The sequence below is a fragment of the Gorilla gorilla genome, chromosome 12, assembly GCF_029281585.2.
Source record: "Gorilla gorilla gorilla isolate KB3781 chromosome 12, NHGRI_mGorGor1-v2.1_pri, whole genome shotgun sequence".
NCBI classification, from domain to species: Eukaryota; Metazoa; Chordata; class Mammalia; order Primates; family Hominidae; genus Gorilla; species Gorilla gorilla.
Window position 1 is genome coordinate 24,616,615 of NC_073236.2, and position 20,182 is coordinate 24,636,796.

Genomic DNA, 20,182 nt, shown 5'->3' on the forward strand with positions numbered 1-20,182 from the left:
ATGGTGTACTTTTATATTTTAAATAGAGTATATGGTATATATTTAGTGTACTTTGATATTTTATCTACAGGATAAAGCATATTTCATGTACTTTGATATATTATGTACAGTATATAATATACATTTGGTGTACTTTCACGTTTTATATACAGTATATAATATATATTTGGTGTACTTTAATATTTTATGTATAGTATACAATATATATTTGGTGTACCTTGATATTGTAATTACAGTATATAATATATATTTGGTGAACTTTGATATTTTATGTACAGTATATAATATATATTTGGAGTAATTTGATATCTTCAGTACAGTATATAATATATATTTGATATAGTTTGATATATTATGTACAATCTTTAATATATATTTGGAGTACTTTGAGATTTTATGTAAGTGTACAATATATATGTGGTGAAATTTGATATTTTATCCACAGTATGTAATATATATTTGGTGAACCTTGATATTTTATGTGCAGTACATAATGTATATTGGTGTACTGTGATATTTTATGTACAGTTTATAATATATATTTTGTGTATTTTGATATGTTCAGTATAGAATATTCCATAGGTGTACTTTGATATTTTATGTACAGTATATAATATATATTTGGTGTAATTTGATATTTTATGTACAGTTTATAATATACTTTTGGTGTACTATATTTTATGTACAGTATATATTTGGTGTACTTTGATATTTTATGTACAGTATATATTTGGTGTGCTTTGATATTTTATGTACATTATATAACATAATTTGTGTAGTTTGATATGGTACGTACAGTATATAATACATATTTGTTGCACTTTCATATTTTATGAATACATATGTATTTAGTGAAATTTCATATTTTATGTACAGTATATAATATATATGTGGTGTAGTTTTATATTTTATGTATATTATATATTTAGTGTAATTAGACATTTTATGTACAGTATGTAATATATATTTAGTGTGCTTTGAAATTTTATGTACAGTATATAATATATATTTGGTGTACTTTGATATATTATGTACAGCATATAATATATATTTGGTATACTTTGATATTTTATATATAGTATAAAATATACATTTGGTGTACCTTGATATTTTGTGTGCTGTATATATTTATTATATTTAGATAATAATATATACTAGGTGTACACTGATAATTTATCTACAGTATATAATATATACTTGGTGTACTTTGATATTTTATGTACAGTATACAATATACATTTGGTGTCGCTTCATATTTTATGTACAGTATATAATATATATTTCAAGTACTTTGATATTTTATGTACAGTATATAATATATATATTTTACTTTGACATTTTATATACTGTATATAATATATATTGGCTGTATTTTGACATTTTATGTAGAGTATATAATATATATTTGACGTACATTGATATTTGACGTACCGTATATTATATATTTGGTGTACTCTTATATTTTATGTACAGTATATAATATGTATTTGGTATACCGTGATATTTTATGTACAGTATATAATATACATTTGGTGTACTTTGATATTTTATATACAGTAAAAATATATATTTGGTGTACTTGGTATTTTATGTACAGCATAATATATATTTGGTGTACTTTGATATTTTATGTACAGTCTAATATATATTTGGAGTACTTTGATATTTTATGTAAGTATACAATATATATTTGGTGTATTTTGATATTTTATGTACTGTATATAATATATATTTGCTGTCCTTTGATATTTAATGTGAAGTGCATAATATATATATTGTGTACTGTGATATTTTATGTACAGCATGTAGTATATATTTGGTGTACTTTTATATTTTATGTACAGAATATTCATTTGGTGTAATTTGATATTTTATGTACAGTATATAATATATATTTGGTGTACATTAATATTGCATGTACAGTAGATAAAATATATTTGGTGTACTGTGTTATATTATGTACAGTATAGAATATATATTTGGTGTACCTTGATATTTTTTGTACAGTATACATGTAAGGTATAATTTGATTTTTATATATAGTGTATAATATATATTTGGTGTACTTTGATATTTTATGTACAGTATAAAATATATACTTGGTGTACTTTGATACTTTATGTACACTATATAATACATATTTGGTGTACCTTGATATTCTATTTAGAGTAAATAATATATATTATGTATTCTTTGATATTTATATATAGTATATAATATATATTTGGTGTACTTTGATATTTTATGTACACTATATAATATATACTTGGAGTACTTTGATATTTTCTGAACAGTATATAATATATATTTGATGAACTGTGATATTTTATGTACATTATATAATATATATTTGGTTTATTTTGATATTTTATGTACAGTATGTAATGTATATTTAGTGTACTTTGATATTTTTTATACAATATATAATAAATGGTGTACTTTGATATTTTATGTACAGTATATTATATATTTATTGTACTTTGATATTTTATGTACAGTATATAATATATATTTGGTGTACTTTGATATTTTGGGTACAATAAATTATATATATTTGGTGTACTGTGATATTTTATGTACAGTATATAATATATATTTGGTGTACTTTGATATTTTATGTACAGTACATAATATACATTTCAAAGCTACTCTGGTACAATTATCAAATATATAGAGGAATAAAACATAAACTTGAAACACATTGATAACTGCATATGGAAAATACAGAGGATAATGTTTTAAATAACATATTTGGAAAGCACTAACTAATAATTTGAAGAGTTTGCATTTCACAGGCCACTATGAACATACCTTGAATGCAGCAACACAGGTTCCACATGAAAAAAATCAAAATCAGGGAAAATGAAACCACAAAGATTCAATCTGCTCTGAGCTTTGAAAATCTCAGAACAGACATTGGCACTGAGGACCAAGGGCAGGAGATCCCTAATCCCATCACCACGGCGATAGGGCATAAACATTCCAGGGTGAAGGCATAATCCACATTGTGAGGTCCAACTGCTGCCGGGAAGTCAGGAGTGCTTTGACATATACAGGAAGGTCATTGAAGTCTCAGTGTTTTGTTTCAAAATCTGAATCCCAAGCCCACACATTACTGTGTTGTACTTCTTAAAATAAGTTATGAGATGGGAAATAGTGCACCCCCAATTATATATATATATGTGTGTATATATATATATATAATTTATAAAATGATATATATATAACTTTTATAATATGTATAACATATATATAATTTGCTTTTACATCCTGCATCCTTATATTATATACAATATATTATGTATAACATAATATATAAGGATATATTATATACAATATAATTCGTGTAATATATAATTATTACATATAACATAATATATAATTATATATATAATTATACAGATATATATTATATATAATATAATAATACGTGATATATATAACATAATCTAAGATGTAATATATTATGTAATATAGAATATCATATGTATAACTTATATGTAATATATACTATATGATATAATATACAATGTGTTATACATTACATATGGTATGCAATATATTATACATAATATATAATATATTATACATTATAAATATATAATAAATGATATGTTAGATATTATATATTATATAACATATATTATATCAGAAAATAATATATATTATATATATGACATATATTAGATTAAACATTATATGATATATTACATTATGTATAATATAATACTTAATATATTAAGATATAAAATATATTATATATTAAGATATTTTATACATAATGTATATGATCATATATATTATATTATATAACATATATATAATATATATCATATATCATATATAACATATATCATGTATTATATATCATATATTTTATATATGTATCATACATTACATACATCATACATTATATGTAATATATATCATACATTATATGTTATATGTCATATATTGTCAATAAAATATACGTTCAATGTAACATATATCATGCATTACATACTATATAGCATATGTTATAAAATATATATATCATATAATATACAGAATATATTACATAATATATATCATATGTCACATTATATACCATATAACATATAATATACATCATAAATTTTATTATATACATCATATGTTACTTAATATGTGTCATATATTACATTTATTATTGATGATATATATTACCTGTAATATATTATTTACATATCATATAAAATACAATTTAAATATTATATAATATAGTATATATATTGACATATAAAAATATAATGTATATATAATATATATTATATATGATATATATTATATATAATATATAGTATATTATGTATAATATATAAAATAAATTTTATACTTGTCATAAAACAATATATAATATAGATCATTATATAATACACATATATATTTGATAAAATATATAATATATATTATATATATTATATATTATATATATTATATGCAATATATAATGTCATATAATATATATTATATATTATATGAAATGCATATAATATATATATTATGACATAATTTTTATATATATTATGAGATATATATTATATATTGTATATTACAGATATATTGTATAATATATAATGCATATATATAATATATATTATATATATAATTGTTTTTAGACAGAGACTTGTTCTGTTGCACATACTGGGGTGCAATGTCTCCATCTTGGCTCACTGCAACCTCTGACTCACGGGTTCAAGCGATTATCCTGCCTCAGCCTCCCAGGTAGCTGGGACTACACCATACTGGGACTACTCCTACTGCCACCATGCCTGGCTAATTTTTTTTTGTTTTAGTACAGACAGGATTTCACTGTATTGGCCAGGATGGTCTTGATCTCCTCAAGTTGTGATCCTCTTGCCTTGGCCTCCCAAAGTGCTGGGATTAGAAGCCTGAGTCAAGATACGTATTTTTTAAATGAGGAAAAATTTCAAAGCTACTCTGCTTGGTACAATAATCAAATATGTAAATTGAGGAATAAAACAAAACCATGAAACATATTGATAATTGCATATGAAAAATACAGTGGATAATGTTTTAAATAACATATTTGGAAAGCACTAACTAATAATTTGAAGAGTTTGCATTTGACAGGCCAGTATGAACATACCTTGAATGCAGCAACACAGGTTCCACATGAGAAAAATCAAACTCAGGGAAAATGAAACCACAAAGATTCAATCAGCTCTGAGCTTTGAAAAACTTAGCACAGACAGTGGCACTTAGGACCAAGGGCAGGCGATCCCTAATCCCATCACCACGGTGATAGGGCATAAACATAACAGGGTGAAGGCACAATCCACATTGTGAGGTCCACCTGCTGCCAGGCAGTCACGAGTGCTTTTCCATATACAGGAAGGTCATTGAAGGCACAGTGTTTTGTTTCAAAATCTGAATCCTAAGCCCACATATTACTATGCTGTACTTCTTAAAATAAGTTATGAGATGGGAAATAGGGCACCCCCAAATATATATATATATGTGTGTATATATATATAATTGTATATAATGTAATATATATATCATATACAATACGTATAACATATACATAACTTCCTTTTACATCCTGCGTCCTTATATTTTATATAATATATTATGTATAATAAAATATATAATGATACATTTTATTATACTCAATATAATACACATAAAAATATGTAATTATTATATGTAACATAATATATATGTTATATAATTATATATATAATTATGTATAATATAATTATATGTATAATTATATATGTTATATAATTATACATATAATTATGTATAATATAATTATATGTATAGTTATATATATTTGCATATATTATATACGGTATAATTATAGATAACATATATAATATATAACATATAATCTATCACATTATATAATATACAATATATGAATAACATAATATATATAATACTTAATATATAATATGATATGTAATGTATTGTATATTACTTATGATATGTAATATACATAATATATATTAGATATTACATATTATAAACTATATTATATATTATATATTATATAACAACATAAATTATATAATAATATAATATATATATTATATACAAGACATATACTAGATTAAACATTATGTAATATATTACATTATGTACAGTAATAATATAATAAAATATAAGGTATATTATGATATATTTTATATATGATATAATGTATATTATATATTAAGATATATATAATATACAATATAATCATATATAATAGAATATTATATAATTATATATAATATATAACATATGTAATATATACCATATATCATACATAATAGATATATGTACAGTATAGAATATATATTTTCTGTACCTTGATATTTTATGTACAGTATAGAATATATATTTCATGTACTTTGATATTTTATGTACAGTATAGAACATATATTTGGTTTTCCTTGATATTTTATCTGCAGTATAGAATATATATTTGGTGTACTTTGATATTTTCTGTAAAGAATATATATTTGATGTACTTTGATATTTTATGTACAGTTTAGAATTCATATTTGGTGTACCTTGATATTTTAAGTACCGTATAGAATATATATTTGGGGTACTTTGATATTTAATGTACAGTATATAATATATATTTCAGGGACTCTGATATTTTAGGAACAGGATAGAATATATATTTTGTATCCTTTTATATTTCATGTACAGTATAAAATATACATTTTGTGTACTTTCATATTTTCTGTACAGTATAGAATGTATATTTGGTGTATTTTGATATATTATGTACAGTATGGGATATATATTTGTCATACTTTGATATTTTATGTACAGTGTAGAATATGTATGTGGTGTAGTTTGATATTTTCTGTACAGTATACAATATATATTTGGTGTACTTTGATATTTTATGTACAGTATAGAATATATAGTGCAGTTTCATATTTTATGTACAGTACAGAATATATATTTATTGTACATTGATATTTTATGTACATTATAGAATATATATTAGGTGTACTTTGATTATATACATAGAGTATAGAATATATATTTGGTGTACTTTGATATTTTACCCACATTATGGAATATATATGTTGGGTACCTTGATATTTTATGAACAGTATTGAATATATATTTTGGGTTCTTTGATATTTTTTGTATAGTATTGAATATATATTTTAGGTATTTTGATATTTTATGTACGGTATTGAATATATATTTTGGATACTTTGATATTTTATGCACAGAATAGAACATACACTTTGGTTACTCTGATAATTTATGCACAGTATAGAATATATATTTTGGGTACTTTGATATTTTATGTACAATATAGAATATATATTTTGGGTACTTTGATATTTTATGTGCTGTATAGAATATATATTTGGTGTACTTTGATATTTTATGTACAGTATAGAATATACATTTTGTGTGCTTTGATATTTTATGTACAGTATAGAATATATATTTGGTGTACTTTGATATTTTATGTAGAGTATGGAATATATATTTGGTGTACTTTGATATTTTATGTAGAGTAGAGAATATATATGTGGTGTACTTTGATATTTTATGTACAGTATAGAATACATATTTGGTGTGGTTAGATATTTTATGTACAGTGTAGAATATATATTTGGTGTAATTTGACATTTAATGTACAGTAAAGAATATATATTTGGTGTAGTGTGATATTTTATGTACAGTATAGAATATATATTAGGTGTACTTTGATATTTTATGTACCTTATAGAATATATATTTGGTGTAATTTGATATTTTATGTACAGTATAGAATATATTGTTTGGGTACTTCGATATTTTATGTACAGTGTAGGATATATCGTGGGTGCATTGATATTTTATGTACAGTGTGGAATGTAAAGTTTGTGCATGTTGATATTTTATGTACAGTACATAATATTGTTTGTGTACTTTGACATTTTATCTACATTATACAATATATATTTGGTGTAATTTGATACTTTATGTACAGTATAGAATATATTTTTTGGGTACTTTGATATTTTATGTACAGTATAGAATATGTATTTGGTGTACTTTGATATTTTATGTACAGTACAGAATATATATTTGGTGTACTTTGGTATTTTATATACGGTATATAATACGTATTCGGTGTAGTTTGTTATATTATGTACTGTATATAATACGTATTTGGTGTAATTTGATATTTTATGTATGGTATAAAATACGCATTCAGTGTAATTTGACATTTTATGTTTGCTGTATAATATGTATTTGGTGTAATTTGATATTTTATGTACGGTATATAATATGTCTACGGTGCACTTTTGTATTTTATGTACGGTATATAATACGTATTCAGTGTACTTTGATATTTAACGTATGGTATATATCATTTATTCGGTGAACTTAGATAATTTATACGGTATATTATTTGTATTCGGTGTACTTCGATATTTTATGTATGGTATATAATACGTATTCAGCATAATTTGACATATTATGTAGGGTATAAAAAACGTATTCCGTGTAGTTTCGTATTTTATGTACAGCATATAATATGTATTTGACGTACTTTGACATTTTAGGTACAGTACAGTACATGTTCGATGCACTTTGATATTTTATGTACGATAAATAATACCTATTTAGTGTACTTTGATATTTTATGTACAGTATATAATACGTATTCGATGTACTTTGATATTTTTTACAGTATATAATACGTTTTCGGTGTACTTTCATATTCTATGTACAGTACATAATACATATATGAGGTAATTTGATATTTTATGTACAGTATATAATGCATATTTTGGGTACTTTGATATTTTACATACAGTATATAATACATATTTGTGGTACTTTGATATTTTATGTAGAGTATGTAACATCTATTCGGTGTGCTTCGATATTTTATGTACGGTATATAATACGTATTCGGTGTACTTTGTTATTTTGTGTATGGTATCTAATACTTATTCAATGTATTTTAATATTTTATGTACGGTATATAATACGTATTCGGTGTACTTTGATATTACATATACGGTATATAATAGGAATTCAGTGTACTTTGATATTTTGTGTATGGTATATAACAAATATTGGGAGTACTTTGATATTTTATGTATGTTATATAATACGTATTTAGTGTACTTTGATATTTTATGTACAGTATACAATACATATTCGGTGTACTTTCATATTTTATGTACAGTATAGAATATATATTTGGTGTACCTTGATATTTTAAGAACAGTATAGAATATATATTTGGGGTACTTTGATATTTAATGTACAGTATAAAATATATATTAGGGGTACTGTGATATTTTATGTACAGAATAGAATATATATTTTGTGTCCTTTTATATTCTATGTACCATATAAAATATATATTTGGTGTACTTTCATATTTTGTGTACAGTGTAGAATATTTTGTGTACTTTGAAATATGTACAGTATGGAATATATATTTGGTATACTTTGATATTTTATGTACAGCATAGTATATATATGTGGTGTACTTTGATATTTTATGTAGAGTATACAATGTATGTTTGGTGTACTTTTATATTTTATGTACAGTATAGAATATATGTTTGATGTACTTTGATATGTTATGTACAGTATAGAATATAGATATGGTGTACATTGATATTTTGTGTACAGTGTAGAATATATATTTTGTGTAGTTTCATATTTTATGTACACTATGGAACATATATTTATTATACTTTGATATTTTATGTACAGTATATAATAGATATTTGGTGTACTTTGATATTTTATGTACAGTATTGAATAAATATTTGTACTTTGATATTTTATGTGCAGTATGGAATATATATTCAGTGTACTTTGATATTTTATGTACATTATAGAATATATATTTGGTGTACTTTGATATTTTATGTACAGTATACAATATATATTTGGTGTACTTTGATATTTTATGTACTGTATAAAATATGTATTTGGTGTAGGTTAATATTTTGTGTACAGTATAGAATATACACTTGGTATAGTTTGATATTTGATGTACAGTATTGAATATATAGTTTGTGCACTTTGATATTTTATGTACAGTACATAATATATAGTATGGGTACTTTGATATTTTATGTACAGTACATAATATATAGTTTGCAGAATGTGATATTTTATGTAAAGTACATAATATATAATTAGGGTAATTTGATATGTACAGTATAGTATATAAATTTTGTGTACTTTTATAATTTATGTACCGTATAGTATATATATTTTGGGTACTTTGATAATTTATGTACAGTATAGAATATATATTTTGGGTAATTTGATATTTTACGTGCAGTATAGAATATATATTAGGGGTACTTTTATATTTTATGTACAGTATAGAATATATATTCGAGGTACTGTGATATTTTATGTACTGTATAGAATATATATTTTGGGTACTTTGCTATTTTATGCACAGTATAGGATATATATTTTGGGTACTTTGTTATTTTATGCACAGTATAGAATATATATTTTGGTTAATCTGACATTTTATGTACAGTATAGAATATATATTTGCTGTACTTGGTATTTTATTTACAGTATAGAATATATATTTGCTGTACATTGATATTTTATGTACAGTATTGAATATATAGTTTCGGAACTGTGATATTTTATGTACAGTATAGAATATATAGTTTAGGTACTTTGATATTTTATGCAGAGTATATAATATATATTTTCTGTACTTTGGTATTTTATGATCAATACATATATAGTTTGAGTATTTTGATATATTATGTACAATACATAATATACATTTAGTGAATTTTGATATTTTATGCACAGTATAAAATATATACTTTGGGTTCTTTGAGATTTTTTGTATAGTGTAGAATATATACTTGGGGTAGTTTGATATTTTATGTACAGTATAGAATATATATTTTGGATGCTTTGATATTTTATGCACAGAATAGAATATATATTTTGGTTACTCTGATATTTTATGCCCCATATAGAATATATATTTCTGGGACTTTCATATTTTATGTACAGTATAGAACATATATTTTGGGTACTTTTATATTTTATGTAGAGTATAGAATATATATTTGGTGTACTTTGATATTTTATGTACAGTATAGAATATATGTTTGGAGTACTTTGATATTTTAGGTGCACTATAGAATATATGTATGGAGCACTTTGATATTTTATGTACACTATAGAATATATATTTGGGGTACTTTCATGTTTTACATACAGTATAGAATATATATTTTGCGTACTTTGTTATTTTGTGCACAGTATAGATTATATATTTTGGGCACTTTGATATATTATGTACAGTATTGAATATATATTTTGGGTATGTTGATATTTTAAGTACAATATAGAATATATATTTTGAATACTTTGATATTTTATGTACAGTATAGAATATATATTTGGTGAAACTTGATATTTTAAGTAAAGACTATATTTGGTGTAGTTTGATATTTCATGTGCAGTATAGAATATATATTTGATGTAATTTTATATTTATCGTACATTATAGAACATATATTTTGTATACTTTGATATTTTATGTAAAGTATATAATATATATTTGGTGTATTTTGATATTTTATGTACAGTATATAATATATATTTGGTGTACTTTGATATTTTTTGTACATTATAGAATATATATTATGTGTAATATGATATTATACATACAGTATAGAATATACATTTGGTGTACTTTGATATTTTACGTACAGAATATATATGTTGGGTACTCTGATATTTTATGTACAGTATAGAATATATAATTTGGGTTCTTTGATATTTTTTGTATAGTATTGAATATACATTTTGGGTACTTTGATATTTTATGTACGGTATTGAATATATATTTTGGATACTTTGATATTTTATTCACAGAATAGATCATATTGTACAGTATATATTTTGTGTACTTTGATATTTTATGTACAGTTTATAATATATATGGTGTATTTTGATTTTATGTACAGTATATATATTTGGTGTACTTTGATATTTTTTGTACAGTACATAATATACATTTGGTGTACTTTGATATTTTATATACAGTATATAATATATATTTGGGGTACTTTGATATCTTATGTACAGTAAATAATATATATTTGGTGTACTTTGGTATTTTCTGTACAGTATATTATATATATTTAATGTAGTTTGATAATTTATGTACAGTATATTATATATATTTGCTGTAGTTTGATATTTTATGTACAGTATATAATGTATATCTGGTGTAGTTTGACATTTTATGTAAAGTATATGATATACATTTTGTGTACTTTGAGATTTTATGTACAGTATATAACATATATTTGGTGTACTTTTATATATTATGTACAGTATATAGTATATATTTGGTGTACTTTGATATTTTATGTACAGTATATAATAAACATTTGGTGTACTTTGATATTTTATATACGGTATATAATATAAATTTGGTGTACATTGATATTTTATGTACCATATATGATATATATTTGGTCTACTTTGATATTTTATGTGCAGTATATAATATATATGTGGTGTAATTTTATATTTTATGTACAGTATATAATATGTATTACGTGTACTTTGATATTTTATGAACAGTGTATAATATTCATTCGGTGTACTTTGATATTTTATGTACAGTATATAATATATATTTGGTGTATTTTGATAAATTATATAATTAATATATATTTGGTGTACTTTGATATTTTATGTACAGTTTATAGTATGTATTTGGTGTACTCTGAAGTTTTATGTGCAGTATATAATGAATATTTGGTGTACTGTGATATTTTACGTACAGTATATAATGTATATTTGGTGTACTATATTTTATGTACAATATATAATATTCATTTGGTGTACTTTGATATTTTATGTACAGTTTATAATATATATTTGGTGTACTTTGATATATTATGTACAGTATATAATATAAATTTTGTGTTCTCTGATACTTTATGTACATTATATAATATATATTTGGTGTACCGTGATTTTTTATGTACCGTATATAACATATATTTGGTGTATTTGACATTTTATGTGCCATATATAATATACATTTGCTGTACTTTGATATTTTATGTACAGTATATAATATACATTTGGTGTACTTTTATATATTATGTTCAGTATACAGTATATATTTGGTGTAATTTGATATTTTATATACAGTATATAATATGCATTTGTTGTACTTTGAAATTTTATATAGTGTATAATATATATTTTGTTTACTTTGATATTGTATGTGCAGTATATAATATATTTTGTGTACTTTGATATTTTATGTACAGTATATAATATATATTTTGTGTACTTTGCAACTTTATGTACAGTATATACTATATATTTAGTTTAATTTGATACTTTATGTACAGTATATAATATATATTGGGTGAAGTTTGATATCTTTTCTTCATTATATAATATACATTTGGTGTCCTTTCATATTTTATGTACAGTATATAATATATAATTTGGGTATTACCACATTTTATGTACAGTATATAAAATATATTTGGTGTACTTTTATATTTTATGCACAGTATATAGTATGTATTTGGTGTACTTTGTTATTTTATATACAATATATAATATACATTTCTTGTACTGTGATATTTTATGTGCAGTATATAATATATATTTGGTGTACTGTGATATTTTATGTGCAGTATATTATATATTTGGTGTTCTTTGATGTTTTATGTACACTTTATAATATATATTTGTTGTACTTTGATATTTTATTTACAGTATATAATATATATTTTGTGTACTTTGATATTTTAAATACAGTACATAATATATATTTGGTGTACTTAGACACTTAATTTACAGTATATAATATTCATTTGATGTAATTTTACATTTTGTGTAGAGTAGATATATATATGGTGTACTTTGATATTTTATGAACATTAATATATATTTGGTGTACTGTGATATTTTATGTACTTTATATCATGTATATTTGGTGTACTTTGACATTTTATGTACAGCATATAATACATATTTGGTGTGCTTTGATACTTTATGTACAGTATATAATATATATTTGGTGTACTTTGATACTTTATGAACAGTGTATAATATACATTTTGTATATTTTCATATTTTATGTACAGTATATAATATATATTTGGTGTACTTTTATATTTTATGTATGGTATGTAATTATTTAGTGTAATTTGATATTTTATATACAGTATACAATATATATTTGGTGTGCTTTGATATTTTATCTACAGTATATAATATATATTTGGTGTACTTTGATATTTTATGTACTGTATATACTACGTATTTTGTGTATTTTCACATTTTATGTACAGTATATAATATATATTTGATGTACTTTAGTATTTTATGTACAGTATATAATATATATTTAATTTAATTTGATATTTTATGTACAGTATACCATATGTATTTGGTTTACTTTGATATTTTATGTACAGTATGTGATATGTATTTTATGTATTCTCATATATTATGTACAGCAGATTATATATACTTGGTGTAATTTTATATTTTATGTACACTATATAATATGTATTTAGTGTAATTTGATATTTTATGTACACTACATAATATGTATTTGTGGGATTTTATATTTTATGTACAGTGTATAATATATATTTGGTGTATTTTGATATTTTATGTACAGTATATAGTTTATATTTGGTGTACTTTGATATTTTATTTACAGTATATAAAATATATTTGGGGTATTTTTATATTTTCTGAACAGTATATAATACATATATGGTGTATTGGGATATTTTATGTACAGTATATAATATATATTTGGTGTACTGTGATATTTTATCTGCAGTATATAATGTATATTTGGTGTACTTTGATATTTTATGTACAGTATATAATATTCATTTGGTGTACTTTCATATTTTATGTACAGTATATAATATATATTTTGTATATTTTCATATTTTATGTACAGTATATAAGATATATTTGGTGTACTTTTATATTTTATGTATATTATATATTTATTTAGTTTAATTAGACATTTTATGTACAGTATGTAATATATATTTAGTGTGCTTTGAAATTTTATGTACAGTAAATAATATATATTTGGTGTACTTCTTTATTTTATGTACAGTATATAATGTATATTTAGTTTAATTTAATATTTTATGTACAGTATAAAATACACATTTTGTGTACTTTGACATTTTATGTACAGTATGTAATATATATTTTGTATTTTCATATTTTATGCACAGTATATAATATATATTTGGTGTACTTCTTTATTTTATGTACAGTATATAATATATATTTAGTGTAATTTGATATTTTATGTACAGTATATAGTATATATTTGGTGTACTTTGATATTTTCTGTACAGCATATAATATATATTTGGTGTATTTTGATATTTTATGTACAGTATATAATATATATGGTGTATTGTGGTATTCTGTGTACAGTATATAATATACATTTGTTGTACTGTGATATTTTATGTGCACTATATAATGTATAATAGGTGTAATTTGATATTTTATGTACAGTATATAATATATATTTGGAATACTTTGATATTTTATGTACAGTATGTGATATGTATTTTGTGTATTTTCATATTTAATTTACAGTATATTTGGCATACTTTTATATTTTATGTACAGTATATATGTATTTAGTGTAATTTCATATTTTATGTACAGTATATCATATATATTTGGTGTGATTTTTTTTATGTACAGTATATAATATATATTTGGTGTAGTTTGATATTTTATGTACAGTATATAATATATATTTGGTGTACTTTGATATTTTATGTACAGCATATAATATATATTTGGTGTAATTTTATATTTTGACAATTTATGTAAGTATGTAACATATATTTGATGTAGTTTGATATATGTAGTGTATATAATATGTATTTGGTGTACAGTGATATTTTATGTGCAGTATATAATGAATATTTCGTGTACTGTGATATTTTATGTACAGCATATTATGTATATTTGGTGGACTTTGATATTTTATGTACCGTATATAATATTCATTTGATGTACCTTGATATATTATGTACAGTATATAATATATATTTGCTGTACTTTGATATTTTATGTACAGTATATAATATGTATTGTGTTCTTTGATATTTTATGTACAGTATATAATATATATTATTTGTACTGTGATTTTTTATGTACCGCATACGATATATATTTGGTGTAACTTGATATTTTATGTGTAGAATATAATATATATTTGGTGTACTTTGATGTTTTATTTACAGTGCATAATATATTTGGTGTACTTTGATATTTTATGTACAGTATATAATATACATTTGGTGTACGTTGATATTTTATGTACAGTATATAATATATATTTGGTGTATGAACAGTATATAATATATACTTGGTGTACTTTGATATTTTATGTACAGTATATAATATATATTTGGTGTACTTTGATATTTTATGTACAGCATATAATACACATTTGGTGTGCTTTGGTATTTTATATACAGTATATATTTGGTGTAATTTGATATTTTATGTACAGTACATAATACATATTTGGTGTAGTGAGATATTTTATGTACCCTACATAATATATATTTGGTGTACTTTCGTATTTTATGTACAGTATATAATATACATTGTATTTGATATTTTATGCACAGTGTGTAATATATATTTGGTGTACCTTAATATTTTATGTACAGTATATAGTATATATTTGGTGTACATCGGTATTTTACGTAGAGTATATAACATACATTTGGTGTACTTTGATATTTTATATACAGTATATAATATATATTTGGTGTAGTTTGATATTTTATGTACAGTATATAAGAAATATATGGTGTAGTTTGATATTTTATGTACAGTATATAAGAAATATATGGTGTATTTTGATATTTTATATGCAGTATATAATATACATTTGGTGTACTTTGATATTTTATATACAGTATTAAATATATAGTTGGTGTACTATAATATGTACAGTATTTAATATATATTTGGTGTACTTTGATAGATTATATACAGTTTATAATATATAATTATTGTACTTCAATATTTTATGTACAGTACATAATATAGGTTTGGCGTATTTGATATTTTATGTACAGTATATACTACACATTTGGTGTTCTTTGATATTTTATGTATACTATATAATATACATTTGGTGTAATTTGACATTTTGTATACAGTATATAACACATATTTCCTGTAATTTGATATTTTATGTACAAAATATAACATATATAAGGTGTACTTTGGTATTTTATGAATAGTGCATAATATTCATTTGGTGTACTTAGTGTAATTTGATATTTTATGTACAGTATATATTTGGTGTACTTTGATATTTTATGTACAGTATATAATACGTATATGGTGTACTGTGATATTTTATGTACGGTATGCAATATATATTTGGTGTACTTTGATATTTTATGTACAGTATATAATATAAATTTGGTGTACTCTGATATTTTATGTACAGTATATAACATACGTTTGGTGTACTTTTATATTTTATGTACAGTATGCAATATATATTTGGTGTACTTTGATATTTTAAGTACAGTATATAATATACATATGGTACTTTCATATTTTATGTAACGTATATGGTATATATTTGGTGTACTTTGATATCTTATCTAGAGTGTAAAGCACATTTGGTGGACTTTGATATTTTATGTACAGTATATAATATATACTTGATGTACTTTGATATTTTATGTACAGTATGAAATATATATTTATTTTACTTTGATATTTTATGTACTGTATATAATATATATTTTGAGTACTTTGATATTTTATGTACAGTATATTATATATATTTGTTGTACTGTTATATATTATGTACAGTATATAATATATATTTGGTGTAATTTGATATCCCATGTACAGTATATAAAATACATTTGGTAATTTTATATTTTTGGTACTGTATATAATATATATTTGGTATACTTTGATATTTTATGTACAGTATACAATATACATTTGGTGTATCTTGATATTTTATACACAGTACATAATACATATTTGGAGTAATTTGATATTTTATGTACAGTATACAATATATATTAGGTGTAATTTGATATTTTTTGAACAGTATATAGTATTCATTTGGTGTACTTTGGTATTTTATGTACAGTCTTTAATATATATTTGGAGTACTTTGATATTTTATGTCAGTATATAGTATATATTTGGTGTACTTTGATATTTTATCTACAGCATATAATATATATTTGGTGTACTTTGATATTTTATGTGCAGTATATAATATATATTTGGTGTACTGTGATATTTTTTCTGCAGTATATAACCTTGCTGTACTTTGATATTTTATGTGCAGCATATAATATACATTTGGTGTAAAATATTTTATATACAGTATATAATACATATTTGGTGTACTTTGATATTTTATGTAAAGTATATAATATATATTTGGTATATTTTGATATTTTGTGTATAGTATAATATATATTTGGTGTACTTTGATATTTTATGTGCAGTATTCAATATATACTTTGTGTACTGTGATATTTTATGTACAGTATATAATATGTATTTCGTGTACTTTGATATTTTATGTAGAGTATATAATATTCACTTGGTGTAATTTGATATTTTATGTAAATTAATATATATTTGGTGTACTTTGATATTTTATGTGCAGTATAATATATATATTTGGTATATTTTCATATTTTATGTACAATATATAATATACATTTGGTGTACTTTGATACTTTACAGTATATAATATATATTTAGTGTACTTTGATATTTTATGTACAGTTTATAATATATTTGGTGTAATTTGGTATTTTATGTACACTATATAATACATGTTTGATGTACAGTCATATTTTATGTACAGTATGTAATATATATTTGGTGTACATTGATATTTCATGTAAAGTATGTAATATATATTTGATGAACTTTGATATTTTATGTACAGTATACTATATATATTTGGTGTACTTTGATATTTGACGTACCTTATAATATATATTTGTTGTACCTTGATATTTTACGTACAGTTTATAATATATATTTTGTGTACAGTGATATTTTATGTACAGTATATAATATACATTTCGTGTACTTTGAAATTTTATATAGAGTATATAATATATATTTGGTGTACTTTGATATTTTATGTACAGTATAAAATATATATTTGGTATATTTTGATATTTTATGTACAGTTTATAATATACATTTGGTGTACTTTGATATTTTATGTAGAGTATATGATATATATTTATTGTGCTTTGATATTTTATGTACAGTATATAATATATTTGGTGTAATTTGATATTTTATGTACAGTATATTATATATGTTTGGTGTGTTTTTATATAATGTATATAATATATAATTGCTGTACTTTTATATTTTATGTACAGTATATAATAAATATTTCACGTACATTGATGTTTTATTTACAGTATATAATATATATTTGGTTTACTTTGATATTTTATGTACATTACATAATATATATTTGGTGTACCTTGGTATTTTATGTACAGTGTATAATATATATTTGGTGTACTGTGATATTTTATGAACAGTATATAGTATTCATTTGGTGTACTTTGATATTTTATGTACAGTCTTTAATATATATTTGTAGTACTTTCATATTTTATGTAAGGATATAATATACATTTGTTGTACTTTGATATTTTATCTACAGTATATAATATATATTTGGTGTACTTTGATATTTTATGTAGAGTATATAATATATATTTGGTGTAATTTGATACTTTATGTAGAGTATATAATACATATTTGGTGTACTTTGATATTTTACATACAGTATATATATATTTGGTGTACTTTGATATTTTTCGTGCAGTATATAATATATATTTGGTGTACTGTGATATTTTGTGTACAGTATATAATGTTTCTTTGGTGTACTTTGATATATTATGTCCAGCATATAATATACATTTGGTCTAATTTGATATTTTATGTACAGTATATCATATTTGATGTACACTGATATTTTATATAGAGTATATAATATATATTTGGTATTCTTTGATATTTTATGTACAGTAAAAAATATATTTGGTGTACTTTGATATTTTATGTACAGTATATATGTATT

The 20,182-nt window shown here is 21.9% G+C and overlaps 1 protein-coding gene across 4 annotated transcripts in view; it reads right to left on the bottom strand.

Annotated features, from left to right (window-relative positions):
* Positions 1 to 20,182, bottom strand: part of LOC101136771 (ATP-binding cassette sub-family D member 1-like) — a 72,237-nt gene that overhangs the window by 32,130 nt on the left and 19,925 nt on the right. Inside the window, exon 1 of one of the 4 annotated variants that reach the window (XM_063695498.1) lies at positions 5,129 to 5,245. The exons of 2 other annotated variants lie outside the window; for them this stretch is intronic. In XM_063695498.1, coding sequence (XP_063551568.1) covers positions 5,129 to 5,156 — 28 coding nt within the window. In that variant the 5' untranslated portion in view covers positions 5,157 to 5,245. Of the gene's footprint in view, positions 1 to 2,811; positions 2,910 to 5,128; positions 5,246 to 20,182 lie in introns of those variants that run through there. One more of the 4 variants, XM_063695497.1, reaches the window with a different exon arrangement.